The 21,974-nt window shown below is 47.7% G+C and overlaps 1 protein-coding gene across 2 annotated transcripts in view; it reads left to right on the top strand.

Annotated features, from left to right (window-relative positions):
- GAS7 (growth arrest specific 7) overlaps positions 1–21,974 on the top strand; it is an 81,226-nt gene that overhangs the window by 42,836 nt on the left and 16,416 nt on the right. For both annotated transcript variants that reach the window (XM_058817554.1, XM_058817556.1), the window contains exons 4-9: positions 872–957; positions 4,159–4,212; positions 12,307–12,396; positions 14,900–15,015; positions 18,861–18,935; positions 21,490–21,568. In XM_058817554.1, coding sequence (XP_058673537.1) covers positions 872–957; positions 4,159–4,212; positions 12,307–12,396; positions 14,900–15,015; positions 18,861–18,935; positions 21,490–21,568 — 500 coding nt within the window. The remainder of the gene's footprint in view (positions 1–871; positions 958–4,158; positions 4,213–12,306; positions 12,397–14,899; positions 15,016–18,860; positions 18,936–21,489; positions 21,569–21,974) is intronic.

Genomic DNA, 21,974 nt, shown 5'->3' with positions numbered 1-21,974 from the left:
TTCCACTCTTCCAGGTGATGGAATATGCTCCAAGCCTGGCCTTGGACACTTCCAGGCAACCAGGGGCAGCCTCAGCTTCTCTGGGCACCCTGTGCCAGGGCCTCACCACCCTCACAGATTGTCTCTTAATCTCTGATCTCAGTCTATCCTCCCACAGCTTAAAGCCATTGCTCCTTGTCCTGTCACTCCAGACTCCTGCCTAATGTCCCTTTCTGGCTCTCCTGTATCCCTGTCAGGCTCTAATGTCTCCTCAGACCCTTCTCTTCTCCAGCCTACATGGTTGTGAGAGTGTAGCAGAGCAAACATGGTGGAGCTTTCCCTCCTAGTAGTTTGTGTGAAGATTGTGCATTTCATTGTGACCAAAGGATTTATAATGTAGTTGAGTATCTTGTTTCAACACTAGTTTGAGCATTATTCATTGCTCAGTATATTAGAAAGAAAAGGCAATTTGTAGTTCCATGCAGGAACCAAAAACATCTTGCAAGGCTTGCTTTCTTTACATGAAAACTCCCTTGGACCAGTACTTTTAGTGGATGCCAGGTGCCCAGCAAGCCACTCTGTCATTCTCCTCCTCAAGTGGATGGGGCTGAAAACTACAACAAAAGGGTTGGGATAAGGGCAGAGAGACATCACTCATTATTATCATGGGCAAAACACACTCCACTCAGTAAAATGTTTAATCTATTACCCATCAAATCACAGTAGGGTGATGCGGAATACAACTAAGCCTTAAACACTGTGATCTATATCTGCAATTCAGTTATGGGATTAATTTTTAAATTTGTGCACGTGGGATTAATTTTTAAATTTAAATCTTAAATTTCATTGGCTATCAGCAGCAAGCCTGCTAACTCTCCCTCTGTTCTTGCAGTGAATGGCTACTACGTCTCTGGGTCCCCTGTGCACCAGCTCGACTCGGGTCACACGAGCCTCCGAAAACCCAGTGGGGACCCCCAGGTAAGTTTTTTTGGGAAAAGCCAAACAGCAGGATCCAAGAGTATATGGGTTTCTAAGTAGTTTAGGAATCCACCCAGGGCAAGAAGTCAAGAGGTCATTTTCTTTTAGAAACTCTCAGATCAGACAGATTTTTGTGTAGTATAGTTAGGCTTTGTGTCCAGCTGGTAAAACAGTAAAAAAAGCCAAGATGCTTTGGAATTTTTGTCCTATCACTCCTTTCTGAAAAATCCACCAGGCCACTTCAGTCACTATTAGCAACCCTATGAATTTTCCTGCCACTCCAGCCTGAACCCTGGGCCTGTGTCCAGCACAGTCCTCTCTTTACATTTGCACATCCGCCCATGTCTGTATCTCATTGTATTTTCCTGCAGCTCCAGCTTTCCCTCCCAAAGACAGTATTCACAAAGAATTCATCCAAAGCTTTTTTCTCAATGACTTCATCCACTCTGGCCTGTCCTTTCACAGCCCCTCCTCAGTGCCTCACCCAGCACATCACCCCGAGTTAACCTACAGGATGCTGGCCTGTGCACCTCCCCTGCCTTTGTCCAAATTTCCAATAAATATCTCTGCACTTTCGCTTGCAACACGTCATATCCCTGGGAAATTCTTCCCCACAGATGTGGGGATGCAGATGCAGCACAGGGCCCTCTTCCAGCTCCTCCCATGAAACTCTTTGCTCCCTGCCAAAACATCCCCATATGACCATGTGACTGCCACAGCTGCTGGATCACACTTCCCCACCCTCTGGCGTTTCCCCCAGTGGTCCCAGACCTGACTTTTCTGTTCCTTTCTCTGTGAAAGTGATGGTTCCTTTCACAGTGCTAAATATCCCTGGGGAAATGCCTGGCTTATTGGTGTGCTGCTGCCATGTGGACCTGGCCTGCCTGGTGCTCTCAGTGTCTCTGACATTCTCTGTTTCTTGGGCTAAGTTTTGTGTTGTCTGACAGTGGTCCCACTTTGCCTTGACCCTCTTTTCTCACATGCTACCTCTTAAGTAGTTCCTTTCACCTAGGTCAGTATCCCTGGTTTAGATTCATGGCATTTCTCATGATACAGTCCAGCTCTTTGGATTCTCTGTTTCTTCTGCATCAAACATCTTGTACTAACTCCCTGTGCTGCTGTTTCTCTGAGCAGTTTGCCTGGGCTGGAGACAGTGAGCACCTAAACTAGGTCAGAAGCATTTCAGAATCTGATGTAGTGCATTACCAGACACCCCTGTCCACATATCTACTGTGACTCCCTCAGAGAACCCAGAGAAACTTGTAGGCTGTGACTTCCTTCAAAAAGTCCCTTGTGAATCTTTTTGCCAAAAAAAAAAAAAATTTCTCAAGGCATCTGACTTCCATGTTTTTGTAGTTGGCATGGAACACAGATTAACTTCTGCAGAATTTCCTTTGTAGCAACATTTGCCACCTTCTGTTTTTACACTGCTGCGTCTTACTCAAATTCACAGACACCTTTATACTCAAATTTACATCTGAGATCCATGAGGAGTCAGAGTCACAGAATGGTTCAGGTGGAAGAGACTAAAGCCCATCCAGTCCCATCTAGACACCTTCTACTGTCCCAGGCTGCTCCAAGCCCTGTCCAGCCCGGCCTTGGGCACTTCCAGGGATCCAGGGGCAGCCACAGCTTCTCTGGGCACCCTGTGCCAGGGCTTCACAGGGAAAAATTTCTTCCTTCTGTCCCATCTAACTCTGCCCTCTGGCAGTGGGAGCCATTCCCCCTTTTTCTATTGCTCCAGGCCTTTGTCCACAATCTCTCTCCAGCTTTTTGTAGACTGACCTCATGTACTGCAAGTTTTCACTGAGGTCTTCCTGGAGCCTTCTCTTCTCCAGGCTCTCTCAGCCTTTGCAGTCCTTGCTCAGCTGACTCAAGCATCAGCCTGTCAGAAATCCCTCTCATGGCTTTTCTCACTCCCTTCATTGCCTCCATGGTACTTTCTTTCCACTGCTCCTTTATTACAGGTTTTTCCAAACTGAACTCCTGGCTTCATCCCTGCTTTGAACCTGCTTTGAATTAGTTCTGAATCCCTGACTGGCTGCTGGTGGCATTAATTCTCAGAACAGCTTGTGTCTACGCCCTCTTGGGAAGCTGCTTTTCCTGGGGGCTGAGGCAGCTTCTGCAGAAGAGTCCTGAGTAAGGAAAGCATCTGACCATAAACCTGTGGTTGCAAGAAGCTGTTCTGCATACCCTCAAAGTCTTTTTGGCCTGTCTCTCTCTCTCCTTGTGTGTCTTGGGCCATCCTAAGCTGCTCTGCTTTGACTGCTTCCTTGTCTGTTCCTGGCACGGGCTGTCTCCCACTGTGGAGCAGCTCCTAAGCTTTGGCCAGGATGCTTTCTTGGGCCTGGGCAGCAGCCACCATGCAAACAAATGCTGGCAAGGTCCCTCCAGCAAGCTCAGCCACATTTCTTGGAAACAGGTCAGGGGGTGGGGGGAAAAGCCACAACTGAGAACAACGCGGAGCTATGCTCTGCTGGGCACTCAGCCAGACCTTGTTTATGGCTTCCTAGAGAGCAGCTAAATGCTGCCCGTTCGAGTTGCCACAACTGCCACCAAGGGGACAGCAGAGCAGCCGTGGAACTGCACGTGTGTGGTGCTGGCACCTTGCTGCTGCTGGGTGTGGAGTCCCAGGACGAGCACCGCGTGGGATTTGGGGTGGGAGTCCCAAATGATGCCAGCAGCAGTCACAGCATCTGAGCCCCACCTGCGACAGGGACGGGGGCACTGGGGCACATTTGTGTCTCTGTCCCCGGGGGGATACGATGCCACCATTCCACAGACAGGTAGGAGCTGCCTGATGGCAGGACACTGTCACCATCAGTGGTGGTGTCCAGCACTGTCCCCAGCAGTGGATGTTCCCATCCCTGTCCCCGTTCTCGCACCCATCAGAGCAAAGTGACACCCATGGGACACCAAGACTGCTGTCCCTGTCCTCGGGGGGGGTGTCACGCCGCCATCCCACGGCGTGGCAGGACACTCTTGGCACCCCCGCCAGCAGTGCCACCGTCCCAGCGGCGGGGGCGGGAGAGGCGGAGCAGCGAGCCGGGGCCTCCCGCAGCTCCCCCTCCCTCCCTGCCTGCCTCCCGGGCCGAGCCGAGCCGAGCCGAGCCGTGCCATGGGACCCGCCTCTCCCCGCCCCGCGCAGCCATGCTGGGCTCCGAGAGCGGCCGCGATGATGCGCTCCGCTTCCCTCCGCAGAGCCCGGGCTCCCCGGCGGCGCCGCGGCGGCAGAGCAAGGAGAGCAGCCTGACGGTGAGAGCGGGGCACGGGGCTGGGGGGGTTCGTGGTGGGCACCGGGGCTGGGGGGGTTCGTGGTGGGCACCGGGGCTGGGGGAGGTTCGTGGTGGGCACCGGGGCTGGGGAACCGCGAGGGGTTCGTGATGGGCACCGGGACCGCGGGGATTCCGTGATGGGCACCAGGACTGGGGGACCGCGGAAGGTTCGTGATGGGCATCGGGGCTGCCCATGAAGAGCACCGGGACTGCAGGACCGCGGGGATTCCGTGATGGGCACCGGGGCTGCGGGGATTCCATGCTGGGCGCCGGGTACCGCGACTGGGGGACCGCGGGGATTCCGTGCTGCGCACCGGGGCTGGCGGTATTCTGTGGTGGGCACTGGGGCTGGGGAGCCGCAGGGATTCCGGGCAGTGGGGATGGGGAACCGCGGGCATCCCATGCTGGGCACCGGCCTTCGCAACCGCGGGGATTCCGTACTGGGCACCGGCGCTGCGGAGGTTCCGTGATGGGCACTGGGTCTGGGGGACCGCGGGGAATCTGGGCAGTGGGAATGGGGAGCCGCGAGCATTCCATGCTGGCCACCGAGGCTGGGGGACCGCGGGGGTTCCGTGATGAGCACCGGGGCTGCGGGGATTCCGTGATGGGCACCGGAGCTGGGCAACCGCGGGGATTCCAGGCAGTGGGAATGGGGGACCGCGGGCGTTCCATGCTGAGCATCAGGCACCGGGGCTGGGGGGACCGCGGGGATCCCGTGCTGGGCACCCCGTGCCGGAGCATCCTGCCCTGAGGATCCCGTGCTGGGCACCCCGTGCCGGAGCATCCTGCCCCCGCGGCGTTTTGGTGTTCAATCGCCGCTAAACCCGCGGAGGGTTTGGGATCTCTGCCCTGTGCTGGGGTTCAGGCACGGTTCTCCGTGGAATAGTGGTGGTTCCAGGATGAGCAGAGGGAATGTGGTGCCTAAAGAGGTGCCTGGCACTCTGACCAGGTGTCCTGAAAAAACTTCCTCATCTGATCATCTCCACAACAGTGTACTGGGAGAAGGACTGAAGAGTTAGAGGAAGGCAGACAGCAAATTTTTTTTTTCCCAATCTGTATTTGAGGTGTCTAGGAGGTTTCTTGTGCCAGAGTGTCCAATTAAAGATTTCTGATGGAAAGTACAGGCAAAGGTTTTATATTTCAGTGTGACGTTAATCTTACATTTACTTTTAGTCTTTATAATTAAGTATAACTGGCTCAATGATGAGACTTTTTACAAGAACATGTAGTGACAGGACAGGGAGCAGTTTAAAATTGAAAGAAAGAAGATTTAGGTTAGTTAGTAGGAAGAAATTCTTCCATATGAGGGTGGGGAGGCCCTGGTACAGCTCTGGCTGCCCCTGGATCCCTGGAAGTGTCCAAGGCCAGGTTGGAAAGGGCTTGAAGCAATTTGGGGTAGTGGAAGGTGTCCCTGCCATGGCAGAGGGGTGAACAAGATGGGCTTTAATGTTCCTTCCAGCCTAAGCCATCCTATGATTCTATGTTATGAATGGAAATGTTCTCAGTTGTATGATGTATCTCACTTTACAGACATTAATAACTTTAGTGTGCTTGGTGACCTCATCTGGAAAACAATTAGCACTTGTGAGCTCTTCAGTGCAGGACAGGTGATTAAAACCAGAAGGGAAATCAAAATAGATGAATGAAAGTGGCTAGTAATAGAAAGTTTTATTCAAATGGAAATCAGAAGAAATGAACAGATAAATTAATTTTCGGCAATAAAAGCTAGGCAATTCTTGCAGCTGCAAGTATTGGCAGGGTATCAAGTCCCTGAGAACAAAAGGAATAATTTAAAATTATACATCCTTGTTAGTGTTACTATGAGGAGGAGATTGTTGTCTGCATTGTCACGTGCAGCCTGCAGATTTATTCATTAGTGGGCTGGGTTGCTGGTGACAGAGACCAGGGCTCAAAAGGAGCACATAGAAGTGCCTGTGACTGAGATGTGAGTCAGCCACTGCCATGCAGGTACAGTGTTCTGGGGCAGGAGGGGGAAATCTTCAACAGTTTTTGAGAAAAAAACACTTCCATCAGTGATTTTAGTTATAAAAATAGGCTGTTACCGATGTTAGTACTGGCAATTGGTTTATTGAGAGTGTGGTGTGCTTTGAAGCAAGTACAAATCTGGACGTTCAGGCGTTTTTGTAGATGTCTGGGAGAATCGGCTGTTCCAGGGCTGCAGTGGCTGGGGCAGGAGACATGTCCCAGCCCTTGAAAGGAGCTCCTGCCTGCTCAGATTGGGGGGTTGAGATAAATCATGGGCTGGGCATTGTGTCCAGAGGGACTAGGCATGGTCACACTGGGTGGGGTGCATGAGAGCAAGAGGAGGAGAGCTTGTTTTCTGCAATCCCTGTTCCTTACAGGGCTGAGGGCTCAGGCTGTTCTCTCAGGATGGTTTTCCATATTTACTGGCCCATGTGCCATCAGGTAACATCTGCAAAGCAAACTGTGTGTTATGTCAGGGTCACTGGCTGTGCATTTCTCCTGCAGAAGCTCAAAGCTTTCAAGTGGGATGAATCAGATAGACAAAAATAAGCTAATTTTAACAGCTGTTTGCTCCAAGCCATTGCTTCCATCAAGGCAGCATTGTGAAAAATGAATCTCATAAGGAGTGTAAACTGTAAAACAGTGGAAGTGTTTTTCACTGTCTCCTAGGAGGTTCTGTGTGCTCAGTGCCACTCAAGCTGACGTGGGGATGTTCTCAGCAGAGCTGCAGGGCATGTCCTTAGCTTGCTGTCAGATGCTTTTCCTTGCTCTGTAGCTGTGCTCAGGCACAACCTCTTCTTGCAGAGGGGAATTCTGTGATCTACTTTGAGGCTTTTGGTCCAGGAAACCTCCCTTCAAAGCAAAATCCTGTGGCACACAAGCTGCAGACATCAGGTGATGTCCAGCCAAGCTGTTGCTGCGTCATCGCCTTCAGCAGAGGAGTGGGAGCATCTTCCTCAGGATGCATCTGCCTCCTCTGCATCCAAGTGGCATTTAGCAGCGCAGCTTCTGGAAACCCTGAAGGCAGGTGGAGCTGGAGTATTTCCCATCTGTGTGCAACCAACCAGAATAATCTGGTGTTTTCTCTTTGGTCAGTGAATGTTACTGACATGGTCTTCCATCTTCTTTGGAGGAGAAACTCCAGCTGGGTATATCAGAGTTATGAAACTGCAGGTGCGTGGTCTTTGCTGGTTTTACAATTAATTTCAAGGTGCACTTGCTGTTTTAAGGCTGGATGGTTTGCTGGCTGATTCCTGAAGCCTCTGGTCTGTGGAAGCTGGAGATATTTACAATAGGTAAAGGAGAGCTAAATGCAGAATGTACAGGGGGATTTCACCTGAGGAACAGATCTGTGTCTTACTTGGAAGAGCAGGAAAGCTGCCTGATTATAAGGTATTTCTGAGTGTGGGTTTTTTTCTTCAAAATTCTCTAGTGCCTTGTTGGGATAGTGCAGGACCTGGAAAATGCTGGTGTTTGGATTGCATGTGCTGGCCACGTCAGTGAACAGTGCTGCAGATGGGAAGAGGGGCAGCCTGTGCACAGGAACTTGGGATTTCCTGCTCTCTGCTCTGTGTCTGGCAAGTGTGACACACACAGGGCTGTGATGAGCACAGGTTCAGCCCAGGTCCCCCCTGTGCCCTGGGGCTGACTATGGTAGATACTGTCACAAAGCCCTGGTTGGACAGGGGCCTGAATTATCTCTGAACCTTTCTACAGATAAACCAAGTGGAGAGGCCTCCTCCACACTTTTGGCAGAATCTTTCCTTTGAAGTAGGAAGGAATCAATGGATTTGTTAACAGTGAGGACTTGAATTGTCTGTTCTTCCCTTCTGTGGTACCATAGCTGCAGCATCACCCTACCAGAGCTAAAACCCAGGGCAAACTCATGGTGTTGAAGCTGCCCAGACACAGCCTAGGCATTTCCGGGCTTCCCTGTCTGGGGAGAGTTCAGACTGCCCAAGCTCTTCTCCAGCCTTTGCATTTGGCTTTTTTTACCCAAATGGTTCCATTTGCCATATGAACTCAATGTTGGATGTTCTACTTTCTGAGTCTCAACTGAAATAGTAAAAAACATACTGAAATGAGGCAATCTGGGACAGCTCTTCTGTGTTTAAGGTGCTGAGAATGTGTAGAAATCAAAAAATAATGTGCATTTTTAAGTTGAAGAGATAAGCAAAAATGTTGCCCTGCTTTAGTCACGTGAGTGTGGCACAATAAGTTCTCCTGCTCTCTGCTCATTTATTTATGTTGTGACTGATGTAATAAACATGTAGTTGATTATTTAAGCTTTGATCAAATTATTCTTGTTTTATTCTTGTTGCTTGGCAATGTCTCATTTACTGGTGAGTGACTTCAAAGCCTGTAGAGACTCTGAAATCCAGGAGATTAATGTGCATGTCCAGCCCAACAAAGTTTGTTGTTCCTGTGCAAATCCTGTGCATTCACCTGGCTCCCTGGGTCTGTTCCTCTTCTGTCACCCTTTTGTGTCTCAGACATAATTAAGAGTCACCTACACCATAAACAGCTCATTTTGTCATTATTGCCAGTGCACTCGTGGGAAATAGGAGCTGGAATATTCAGCTGTTAAGGGTACAATTGCATCTGCTCATGATCAGTACACAGGCAAAAGTATTTTAATCCATTGAGTTTGGCACACAGCTTGTCAAGAGAAATGCGTTTGTGCTGCTTGTTTGATCCCCTCTGTGTGTGTCCTCCACCAAGCTTTGTTTGTCACTGTGTTTTTTTCCTTCTCTGACTCTGATCCTGCTGTCCCCTTTAATCCAGTGGCTCCCAGACAGGTTTTCTGGTGCCACTCCTGGCCCATGGCAGCTGGAAAGACAAGCTGCTGTCCCCTGGCAGGTTTGCTCAGCTCTTCCTTGGGGTTTTGCCCTGCTGCTGTCTTGTCATTAATTTTGCTTTGTTGCAAGCTGACAATAGCCATCATTTTGACAAAGAGGCTGCATAAGAACTTAATATCATGGTGAGGCTGATTATCACCTCACCTGTCCCAGTGGAGCTTGTGGGAATGCAATGCAGGTCATCACACCTTGTTTTCTCTTCGTGCTCTGTGATTCCATCATTATCTGAGAGACCTGCTTTAATTTGTTTTGTTTCTTCCTGGCAATTACAGCTCTAATAGTCACCTTCTGCAAGCTTTTGTTGGGCCTTGCTGGCAAGTCAGCATTATTCAAATATCCACAGTGCCACAGGTCTGGATTTGGAGCTTGCAGGGAGCCTGGACAGCTCTCAGGGATGTGAGCAAAGTGTGATCTCTCAAAATTAGTGAGGGCAGTGCTCCTTTGCATGGAGGGAATGTCACTGTCCATGGGACTGATGGAGCTGTCAGACATGGGGACATCACCCCAGGTGCTTTGGCTGTCCTCACATCACTCAGCTCATCAGTGGCTCCAAGCTGGTGAAGCTGAGTGGGGTTTTTTTCAGCTCCCTTTGCTTTTAGAAGGAAGAAAAGGAGCATTTCAGAAGGGGGAATGCCACCCTGTCACACCACTGCTGCTCAGTGCCAGCCTGGTGCTCCCCTCCTGCTGAGAAATGCTGGGAAATACCAATCCAAGAGCTCTTGTTTGAGTATAAGCAATCTGGGGTAATGAAAGGAAAGAAAGATCACAGGATTACCTGTGTAGTCCTATGGAATTTTTAGTAGTATTTCTAGAGTTTAGAGAATTTTCATGCCCCCTGCTGGGACTTTGTGTAAAAAGATGTAAATTCTGTTAAATTCTGTTTACCATAAAATTTTTGTTTGTGTGTTTGTTTGTTTTTAAGATTGTAAAAGCTTCTGAGTTTATTTTTTGATTCTGGCACCAATTCCCTTTTAAAAGTGATACTAGACCCCAGTGGCCTCATGACTCTTCCCAGACAATTCAGCATCATTTCCAGACAATTCAGCCTTTAGAGAAGTGAAGAATATTTTGATTTATTCCTAGAACTTTGAGAAACACTTGAATTAACCCTGCTTTCATCCCCTGCTGATGTGCACACTCGCTGTTCCACTTGCTGCTGCATTCCTGGAGTTCTGTGCACTGCAGTGAGACACTGTCCCCAGTCCAGCCCTGGCATTTCCAGTGACTCTGTGGTTATTGCTTCAGGACATGGACACTCACTGTCACATCTCTAATCAGCAGCTTCCAACTGACACAGATTCAGCTTTTGTGGAGCAGGCACTGCCTTTAGCAGGGAGTGGGAATTTCCCATGCTGGTTCTCTTTGCAGATTTTTCCAGCTGCAGGATACAATTTCTGTGCCACCCACTATAGACCACCTCCCTGTCCTGGTGTGCAGTGCCACGACACAATGATCCAACTCAGGATATTCTATATTTCTATGGTTCTGTGATGCCCAGACTTCTGTTAAAGGCTGCAGAACACACTTGGGAAGTGCAGTTGGTTAGAGCATGGCCATCCTGCTCTCAGCTGAGCTGGTGCATGACTCTTCTGCTGGGGAATCCAAGGGAACAGGGAAGGTGTTTGCAGTGCTATGCTTGGCACCCTGTAGCCACTGGAGGCCAGCTGTGAAAATTTTCAAAACTCTAGAAATACTATAAAAATTCCATAGTTGGATGGAGGTGCCAGCTCTGGTTGAGATAGCTGGTTCTGGCTGGAGATGCTGGTTCTGGTTGAGGGTTCTGGCTGGAGTGCTGGTTCTGGCTGGAGATGCCAGCTGTGGTTGGAAGTGCCAGCTCTGACTGGACATTGTGCCTCTGGTTGGAGGTGCAGGGTCCCCAGTGCATGGTCACTGCCTGCAGAGCCCAATTTTCTGTCTTTCAGGTCAGTTTGGAGCCTGGTGGGAGCTGGAAGGCAAGACACATGGTTTAGGCTCTAGCTGAGGTGACAGCCAAAGACAGCACAGGTTCAGGGTGCTCAGCCTGCTTTGGGGTGGGCTTGGCAAGCTCTGGCAGGGTGATTTATGTGGAGCAAGCTCCTGCACTGTTACAGGGCAGCTGCTGAAGCTCCAGCCTGGGCAGAGGCAGCAGAACCAGTGTGGGTTTGTAGGAGCAGCTTGTATCAGCTGAAGGCTTTGTCTGCTGTGCTCTGGAGTGGTGGGTTTGTGCTGTGTCAGCAGCCACATCCTTTCTGATCCTCTCTGGATAGCCCAGAGGCAGATTCACTGCATGCCTTTGGGTCTGCCTGTGCAGCTGTGCTAACCCTACCCACAGATTTGTGTGGATTTCCTGTGAGTTAACTGATCCAAAACAAACCCCCACCCCCATACAGATACATCTGTGACATCCCAACCCCAATACCTCTTGATCCCTTGGTGAATCAAGTGCTTTTAGTGTTCCCATGAGCCTGAGAGGGGCTGATTTTAGGGAACCTGCCCAGCAGGGATTTGGGGTGAGCATTACAAACTGGCAGTGAGCTCTGACTCGTGCTGGTGCTTGCTCTGGGAGGCTCAGCTGTGTCCAGGGTTGTTCTGCAGAATGTTCTGCTGTAGCTGTGGTGCTCGTTGCCTTCACTGTGCTGTTAGCAGGCTGCAGTGTTCCACTGGGATAGCTTAATGAGTGCTTGGATTTTCTGATGCTGTTGTTTAATGAGCGTGTGATGAGTCCTGTCTGACTGATCTCTGTGAGCACTGAAGGTTCACTGGCTCCAGAGAGCCCCTGCTCTTTCTACCCAGAGCGTCACTTCCATCTGAAAAGGTCTTAGACACAGATTGAAGGGCTGTGCACTGATAAAATAATCCCTTTTTTTGGCATCCTGTAGGAGACGGCATAGCCAAGGGTGTTTTGCACTGACAGTGCTCTCTGATGCTCACTGTGTTTCACACCAGGGTTTTTAGCACAATTTTCAGGGATTTGGGAGAACTCCCTGTGTGGTGCTTTCCAAATGCAGCAGGTTTTCCTCATGTGCAATGGGTAGTTGATTTCCCTCTGAGCCAACACTCCTGCCTGCAGAGAGCAGCATTCTGGGAATACTTTGCTGTTTCCATGCAACAAGCAGTTTTTCTGCCCTGGCATGCCTTCACTGCGGATTTTCTGATGGATATAACTTTTTATTTATGTATTTCTCATTAACAGCTACATTTCATTACTGTCTAACTCTTTTTTTTTTTCGCTTTTGTATTTTTTTAAACAGATCAACTGTGTGACTTTCCCCCACCCTGACGTAATGCCAGAGCAGCAGTTGCTGAAACCTTCAGAGTGGAGCTACTGTGATTATTTCTGGGTAAGTGGGCAGCCAGCCACATGCCACATGCAGCTCCAGAGCTTCCAAGAAAGTGGAATAAACAGTTTGATTTGTGGTACAAGGTAAAGGAGAATTTGGGCTGAGATACAGTGTGTTCAGGGAGTACCACAGAGACTGGGGATGCCAGGGAAGATCTCCTGGAAACATCTGACCAGTCTGAGATGTGGCTGATCCATCAGAGAAGGAAAGGCATGGGCAGTTCCCAGGAGATGGATTTGCTCAGGAAATAGGGAGGATGTAGGAGAAGCCACATATTTCAAAATAGCTCAGGCAAAAGGGCAGTGCAGGAGGAAGGGAATAGAATCACACAATCCCAGACTGGTTTGGGTTGGAAGGGATCTTAAAACCCTCCCTGTTCCACCCCTGCCATGGCAGGGACACCTTCCACTGTCCCAGGCTGCTCCAGGCTCCATCCACCCTGGCCTTGGGCACTGCCAGGGATCCAGGGGCAGCCACAGCTGCTCTGGGGCTTCCCCATCCTCACAGGGAACAATTCCTTCCCAATATCCCATCTAAGCCTGCCTTCTGGATGTGGGAAGGCATTCCCTGGGTCCTGTCCCTCCATGCCTTGTCCCCAGTCCCTCTCCAGCTCTCCTGGAGCCCCTTTAGGCCCTGCAAGGGGCTCTGAGCTCCCCCCAGAGCCTTCTCCTCTCCAGGCTGAGCAGCCCCCATTTCTCAGCCTGTCTCCAGAGCAGATGTGTTCCAGCTCAGTGGCCTCCTCTGGACTTACCCCAGCTCCATGGATAGCAGAATGGCTGGCAGGGAATGTGATCCCAGTGTTACCAGAGCCTTGAGAGCCAGGGATGCACAAGGAAGCAGGGGTGCCCCTTCTAAAGCAAGTTAAAACCTCTTTGTTAAATTGTACAGCTCCTTCCACGGGGTATTCCAGAGGTCAGACAATGAATGCCTTCTTTGTAGGGTGAGGTCTGTGAAGGACAGGCCAGTTTATAGCTTGAGTAGTTTTAATGCAGCCTGGAGCATGCAGAGTCTTCCATGGCTGGTTCTGTGTGTGCCCCCTTGTGCTCAGGTCTCTTTTCAGGCTCCTGAGTCACATGAAAATGATGCTGTGGTCCTTGGAGTGTGGAGCTGATAGAAAATTATAGAAAATGGTCTTCCAGTGGAAAACTTTCTTTCCACCTGAATGTTTTTCTGGGCAGTGAGAGGAAAACTACAATGGAATGAACAAGTACTACAAAAGGAACCAGCAATGAAGCTTTTAGGAATCTCATGTATATTTTCTGTTCAGCAATGAAGCTTTTAGGAATCTCATGTGTGTTTTCAGTTATTGGTTATTGAAGTGTTTCCCTTTTAATAAAAAGTGTCAGTGTTGGAGGCCCAGCAGAATGTCTCCTTGTGCCTGCTCAGTGCTGATGGCAGGGCGTTGCTAAAATACACTGAAAAAAAAATTACACATATTTGAAAATGGTCACGTTACCACAACATTTATTCAGTTCCTTCCAGTCTTCTGATCCCAGTGGACCCTAAATAATTAATGGTGTACTGACTGATTTTTTTGTACATGTCTCACAAAAGTTCCTGCCTCATTTGGTCCTCCCTGTTCAAGCTCAGCCTGTGCTTGGTTCCATGGCTTGGTCACATCTTGATTTCAATGAAACTCTACTCACAGCTCCTTACTTCTTGCAGACTTTTATCCTCCCATAACTCTGCTTGCAGGAATTTCCTCTTTGGCCTTGTCATGCTCTGCCCACAGCTCAATTCTCCTTCCTCCATCATCTCCACTTCTCCCACTGGCTCAGCCTGCTGGTGCCTGGCAGGGCACCCTGCCAGTCTCCTGCTTTGATTAATCTGGCATTTTCCTCTGGCTGCTTGTGCAGCACGTGGGGGATCAGGGCAGCACTGGGGGAGGTGTTCTCTGAGAGTTTGGGTGTTGGAAGAGGGTAAGAAATGAAATAGGGAAGCAGGGAGAAAACTGTGTTGGTTCTTGAAGCCAGTGGAGCAAGGGTTTGTGTGAGAAACAGGCAGTGAGGGATGGGATGTGCGGTGGCAATCTGTGGGATGGGTTTGCCTTGTTTTACAGCAGATTTATGCAGACTGGCTCGGTTTTCCTCAGTAAAAATCACAGTTGGCAGGCTGCTAAAGGTGTTTTAGGGCTGGAAGGAGCAGCCCTGTCCTCCCCTCTGCCCCAGGAGTGTTCCCTTGTTCCAGGGCTCCTGCTTTGGGCAGGCTGAGCCCTTGGGGCTGACCCTACCCAGGTGTGAAAGGTGCTGGGCAGGAATGACAGCAGGGCTGCTGCTTGGCCCCCACAGCATCCCTTTCTTGCTAAAGATAATTGTAAAACTTCCCTTTTTAAATTTAAGAAAATGAGCAAGAAGGATGTGATGCTATTTCTTTGAGAGGGTCTGAGGTGCTGTAGCCACAGCAGCTCGGAGGGCAGGATTCCTCAGGCACCACTGCTGGGAGCCACATCTCTGTGGGTTTGGCCTCCAAAGGTTTTTGCTGAACTTCCTTTTATTTCTTTCAGGCAGACAAGAAGGACTCACAAGGGAACAACACAGTGTCAGGATTTGAAATTCTTCTTCAAAAGCAGCTTAAAGGGAAACAAATGCAGAAAGAAATGGCAGAGTTTGTTCGAGAAAGGTAATTAGCACTTGGCTATCAAATGAAATCTTTATTGCACTTGTTTTCTCCCCAGTTTAGATATTCCTTAAATATGTTAAGGCTTAAACTGCATAAAAGGTTTGCTACAAGTTCTTACTGAAGATTTAATATTTCTTTAGTGTTCATCCACACTTTCCAGTTCTCACTTGTCTGAGCTGTATTGCACAAAGGCTGTCTGTCAGAGGGAACCAAGAAGGTTTTAAGCAGCACATTCAAGGAAAAAGTATAAACAGGAGAGAAGCAGAGTGGAGGTGATGTTTAAAAGGGAAATATTTTGTCTGAAAAGTACAGAAGCAATTTGTTCACATGCAGCATAGGCACAGTTTCCTAGAGGAAGATTTAAAAAAAAACATCACTTTGAGCTTGGTAATAGAACCACAGGATGGTGTGGGATGGCAGGGACATTAAAGTTCATCTCATTCCAGCCCCTTGCCAGCTGTAAGTGCAGGGACACCTCCCACTGTCCCAGGGACACCTCCCACTGTCCCAGGTGCTCCCAGCCCCAGTGTCCAGCCTGGCCTTGGGCACTGCCAGGGATCCAGGGTGGGCACCCTGTGCCAGGGCCTGCCCACCCTGCCAGGGAACAATTCCCAATTCCCAATATCCCATCCATCCCTGCCCTCTGGCAGTGGGAGCCATTCCCTGTGTCCTGTCCCTCCATCCCTTGTCCCCAGTCCCTCTCCAGCTCTCCTTTAAGCACTGTCAGAGGCTCTGAGCTCTCTCCAGAGCCTTCTCAGGGTGCAGTTCAGTTGGGCAGAACTTGCAGATATTTGCTTCATTTATAATTTGTTTTGTTTCTCCCTCTCACCTCTTTTTTCATGCTAGGGATGTGGCAGAAGTGGGAAAATGCAAAGAAGTGGGAAAATGCAAAGAAATGGTGGCAGATACACTCACATGAGGTTTCTGTAGCCTTTGACATCACATAATCCAAGAGGCAGTTATAGTGGGACCAGAGGTAGAAGAAAGAACAACCTGGAACGTTAAAAGTGCAATTGAGAAATAGGAATGCTAAGGGAGAGGATGGGAAGGCAACCAGAATTATGATAGCAAGGGAAAAGAGGGGGAAGCTGCTTCAAAGGAAGTAATATATAATGAAATTTGACAGAAATAAAAGCAGGAGGCATTCAAGAGGAAAGGAAAGTTGGTGTGAAATTAGAGAGAGCAAGGAGAGCAGCTCTGACACTGTGGGGAGGAGTGGCTGTCCTCAGCAGAGGAAGGAAAAGACCCACTGTGTGCTGGGAACAAAAAAATGTTGGGAATTGAATGTGAACAGAGTCGGGATGGGAGTTACAGAAAGATTATTACATTTTTCATCTGTTTGTAACCAAGGATCAGGAGTGTTCTGTGTGGAAAAGGAGGAGGTTGGTATTGAGCTGGAGGGATTATTCATGGAAACAGCTCAGACCATCAGGGGAACCTCAGCTAAGAGGGATAAAATAAGGTTTTCATGATGACCATCAGGTGCCTTGGGGAGCACGAGACCACATTAATTAAATACTGGGAATTTTTGTGTCCAGAAAAATTCTCTTTGTACAATCAGCCTGCTGGAGGTGAGTTCAGGCAGCTGTTAAAGACAGCCCTTCAATAGGAAGCTGATATAAGACATGATAACCAGACATGATAACCAGATTTCTTCATCAAATATCCAACAAGAGGGAAGCTAACTGCAATTTGGTTTATCAGGTAGATGATTTTACAGGAGCTTCTTGTCTATAGTGATTTCAGACTGAGCAATTACATGTTCATTCAGTTCTGTTTGACGGAGGTGGGGTTTTAAAAGTCAAATAGTCAGCGACTTTGAATTTTAGGAAGACAGACCTCAAGAAAGGGAGGAAAGTAATTAATAAATATACTGAACTGAAAAATCCAGGGTGTTGGTGTGAAAGAAGGTATTACTTTAAATCAAAAGTGAGAGTAAGGTCCAGAATTTGCATTCAGGAAAGGCTCCAAAACACCAAAAAAATCTGCACACTGCCCTGAGAAGCACCAAGTATTGAAATAGTGTTTCCATTAGCAAATTGTTTCCATTATTCACTTTTTAATTAAGCAGTGCTCTGTTTAGAAAATGTAAGTTAAATAGCAGATTATTTAGTTTCTGCCATGTTCAGCAGATCCAAATATGCACCTTTCACTGTTTGTCTGAGCAATTTATGGAAGATTTCTGCAGTCTCTGCACTACAGGAAAAATAATTATGCTTCTGTTGTCTGATAATTCCATTGTTCCCTCCTAATCTGGAAGAACAGTGTAAAAAGACTCAGTCACAGTCTTTCCTCAGTGGGAATTATGGAGCTGTCTGTCAGATATCCTCTACCACCTTCTCTCCCTGTTCCCCCTGTTGTCTTAATCTATTTAGTTCCTTCTTGCATGGCAGTCACATCAGATCATCTTCGCCTCCCTTTGCAGCTCTCTAGTTTTTCTTCATCCACCATAATATGTCATGGCTGAAATTATTTGAGTGTGGGCACAAAAAGTATTCTTTTTATCTCAAATGTGCCCCATAAAAGGGCACTTGCTCAGGCAGCTCCTGCAAAGGGGCCTGCCAGAAATACCCCACCTTCTGAGGCTGTGTGCGTGGACAAATAAAGACACTTCAGAGCAGGTTTTGTGCACAGCTGGCACAGAAAAAGGAGTATTTCTATCTGGGGGACTCACAGTTCTCTCAAAAATGTTCTGTTGAGCGAGCTGGGTTGAAAACCAGTGAACAGACAAGTGTTTGCTGTGCCTGGGAGCATGTGCACCTTGCAGTTTCAGTGGCAGCAGAAGATGGTTCCAGGCAGGATTCCCATCACCTCTGCACCAGCTGTGGGTCGTTCCTCCCTGCTGGGCTGTGTGGCAGCGCCTTTCTGTCACAGACACATTTTATGAAAAATCCTTTCCTGAGGATTTTTCCTCCTGAGAAGCTGTAAGGCCTCAGGAACAAAATGTAAACCGTGATTATCTGCTGCTGTGGAATGCAACAGGTGCATCTGGGATTGGTCTCATTGGGTTGTTTGTAATTAATGGCCAATCACACTCAGCTGGCTCGGACTCTCTGAGACAGAAGCCTTTGTTATCATTCCTTCTTTTTCTATTCTTAGCCAGCCTTCTGATGAAATCCTTTCTTCTATTCTTTTAGTATAGTTTTAATATATATCATAAAATAATAAATCAGCCTTCTGAAGCATGGAGTCAGATCCTCATCTCTTCCCTCATCCTCAGACCCCTGTGAGCACCGTCACACCTTTCCTGCTCTGCTCCCTTGCCCCTGGCAAGCTCAGCTCCTGTCCTGGTGCCTCCAGGTGGGTGAAGACCAGCACAGGGCAGTGGGTGAGAGGAAGGGGCTGCTGCTGCCACATCCCTGCCACGATTGTCACCCATCACAGAGAGCAGGAAGCATTTGCTGTCCCCAAGGAAGGTGCACTTCATCCCCCCAAATCTCATCTGGGTTTTTCCTGGGTGGCTGCACTCCTTCATTTTTGCCTCAAGGATGTGCAGCCTCACATTTCACAGCAGACTGAAGCACGTGCTCCTGGTTTTGCAGACAGCAGAGCAGAAACACTCTGTCCTTGTTGCTGGCTCTCCAGAACTGGAGCTTCTTCAGCTAATTTTGTCTCACATGCCGTCCTGCATATAGCCCTGCTCTTGCCTCTGCATTTTTAGCATATGGGGGGAGAAGACTGCTCATCAAACCAGTGCTGCCAAGCCCTGGAGACTGAAAGGAAAATTCCTGTGGCAAAATCTGTTAAAATGCAGAGAATTTCTTGAAATTATGTGTGTGGGTTTCTGCCTTAAAGCTTACTTACTGCTGTCTTTTTATTTTCTCTCTGTGTGTATGTGAGTGTAGGATAAAGATTGAGGAGGAATATGCTAAGAACCTGTCCAAACTGTCTCAGAATTCCTTGGCTGCTCAGGAAGAAGGGTAAGTGTGTCTCTGTGAATTTCACAGAAGACGAATTTTAATATAAAAGGCATTTCTCCCACACAGGTACAAGTAATTTTCCCCAGCTCTCTCCCTCTGAGTAGAGGTTTATTTAGATTAGCACCCTGGGCATGTTAGGGAAGATGGAATTGCTTCAGAGTTGTTTGTTTGTTTTTTGTTTTTTTTTAGGTTGTTACTGAGAAGTTTTTTAGGAATATGTGTATAAAACGTTGCATTTCCAATCAGGTTTATATGCTGTCCTTGTTGTAGGCAGGACTGGTTTCCTTCCAGGATTAGCATGTATTTCAACTACTTTGGAAATGGAAGAATATATAGAATATATATATATATACTACTGAGAGTAGCTGTGTAAGGTCAATGCTGGTACAATCAGAGCAGCACAGACAAGAGGGAGGATAAAGAAGTCTCTTCTTATCAAGGTTCTGGCACTCCAAGAAAAGCAGCAGACTGCTGCTTATTTCCAACATTTTACACTTGGGAAGTTATTAAGAAGACATTAGGCAGTGCAGTTCAGCCTGAATTGCATTTTTTCAGTATTAATGCAAAGGCACCACTGCTGAAGGATCAGAACTTGGTGGCTCTGTGTGTTTCACCACAAACCCTCCGAGCTCTGAAGGCCAAGCTGGAAATGACTGTCTTCATTTTGGCACTGAAGCTGCATGAGGTGTTTTGCTCAGCTTCCAGGAGGCAAGGACAGAAATTCCAAGAGGATAACTGGGCTGTTACTGCCCTGAGCACCTACACTGGGAATGGTTTCTGTCCTCCTTTCTCCTTAGGGCTGGATGCTCAGCTGATCTAGCAAAGCTAAACCCCTTTCCTCCCACATCTTCCTTCCACTTTCTCCTACCCCCAATGGGAAAAGGAGGGAATGACTGAAAAAATGAAAGGGAAGGAGACAAAGTAGGTGAAAAGAAAATGAATGAGCACTCAAGCCTAAGAAATGTTGAAGTAGAAAACTGGAAAGGACATGGAGCTGAGAGCACTGTCCAGTGATGCTCTCCCAGATAGCAGGGGTAGTGTCAGTGGGAAATGGGCAGTGGGAGAGGACCTCAGGGAAGGAGGAATATTCTCTAGGTGTGTCTGAGTTGTTTAACTGATGAACACCACATTTGAGGACTCAAGGCCTTGCAGCAGCCTCAGAGGTGACAGATCATTAGTTTGAGATTGCAGGTGACAGGTGATTTTTCAGGCTATCAGGAACAGTCAAATCTCATTATCCTTGAAAAGGGGATGGGGAAGAGATAGAAGGAGCCAGGAATTGTAGATCACTCAGCTTTATTTAACCTGTGCAAAGTGGAAGTGTAAACCATCAAACTTCCACTTAAGGGGAAAAATTAGATGCAATTGTTGTATATGCATAGAGAGCCATGCCAAGCCAACCTAAATTCCTTCAGTGATGGAGTAAAAGACTAGGTCAAGCCTCACAGCTCTTAATTTAGTGTTGCTTTTTGTGATGGGAGATTCTCGTAGGCAGACAAGAGAAATGGTGGCCTAAATAAAGCTTAATGTGCAAAAAACTAGGTAGGAAAAACCCACTGCTTACAGAAACTAAACTGCAGAAAGTAACTGTGGAATGAGATCCCAAAGGGTTTGTCCTAAGTCCAGGGTGTTTTAAAATGTTTTTGTAATGAACAACCTGTGATAGAAGAAATTATGGATTTACTGTATCCAGAGATGTGACAGAGCTAGGAGGGTTGGTATGTGTAACTTGAGGAAAAGGTTGCAATTCAGAATTCTTGTGTTAAAATTGAGAAACTAACTGAAAAAAAAAAAAAAAAAACTAAGATGCATTTTAATGAGGACAAAGCAGCGGGTTTTATACTTTCACAGGATGTGAAAGATACAGTTACATAACACTTTGTGGGAGAAGGATCTGGCTATAGTGAATCACAAGCTTATTCATCAACAACTTCATGCTGTTGTCTAAAAAGGCAATCACATTGAAATATGTAGAAGAAAGAGTGTCTGATACAAAATAATCTGTTACCAGTTTAGCCCCTGGAGTTGCACTGTACTGGGGACAGTGTAGTTTTGGTTATGGTGCTTTAAGAGGAGTCTGGGCCGTTGTAAAGGATCTGGAGGAGTGTGCCTCAGCTGCCACTGTCCTGGAAATAATCTGAAAGAAAAAGACAACGGAGAAATTTCCAAGTGCTGAAAAGCTTTTCCACAACTTTTCACCTGAAGTGAAAATCTGCTCTCTGAAGTAGGGTGTAAAGTAGAAGAGGTAGAAAAAACTGCATTGGTGGGAACTTCGTTATGGTGAGGATGAGATGCTGAAGGGTCTTGCTTAGGGAGGCTCTGGTGTCTCTCTAAGTGGAGATTGTCATAAACTGGGTTTGCAAAGATCTGCTGCAAACAATGCCAACACAATTCTGCCTTGGTCACAAAGGTTGGGCGTTTTCTCAGACTTCTATTACCATTTTCCATGATTTTGCTGATCAAGATATGGTACAAAGTGCTGTGCCAGATTTCTCTGACAGATCCACAAGGAGAGGTGGGGAAGGGACTGATCATTGTCCTGCTCTTCCTTCAGCACACTGGGAGAAGCTTGGGCTCAGCTCAAGAAGAGTTTAGCTGATGAAGCAGAGGTTCATCTCAAATTTTCTTCTAAGGTAAATGGTTCTTTCTTTTCCAAATATTTTTTTCCCTGTATTGGTGGGCCTCTCCCTTCAGTGCATGTTAGTGGGGGAAATACACAGGCATGTGGTACAATTTTAGGAGAATTAATAAGTTGGTGAACAAACTTGCTGAAACTCTGTCCAATCTTCCTCCCAAAATCAGTTTATTTAGTCTACCTGCTGAGTAAATCAAAACACATCTAGCTTTAATTTTTCATTAAAAAGTAAAACTGATTTTAGATGTTGTTCACCTGGACTCTGTGTTCCAGCAGTAAATTGAACTGGTGCTTGTACAATTCACTTCTGCAAAGGAAGAAATGAAAAGCAATATTTGGCTTCTCAACAAGAATCTACTCTACTTGTCTGGAAGGAAGAGAACAAGAATTCTGGCTTTTTTTGT

This window comes from Ammospiza caudacuta, chromosome 19, assembly GCF_027887145.1.
Source record: "Ammospiza caudacuta isolate bAmmCau1 chromosome 19, bAmmCau1.pri, whole genome shotgun sequence".
NCBI lineage: Eukaryota > Metazoa > Chordata > Aves > Passeriformes > Passerellidae > Ammospiza > Ammospiza caudacuta.
Note: the sequence above shows the minus strand (reverse complement) of the source record. Positions and strands in the feature narration are given on the sequence as shown.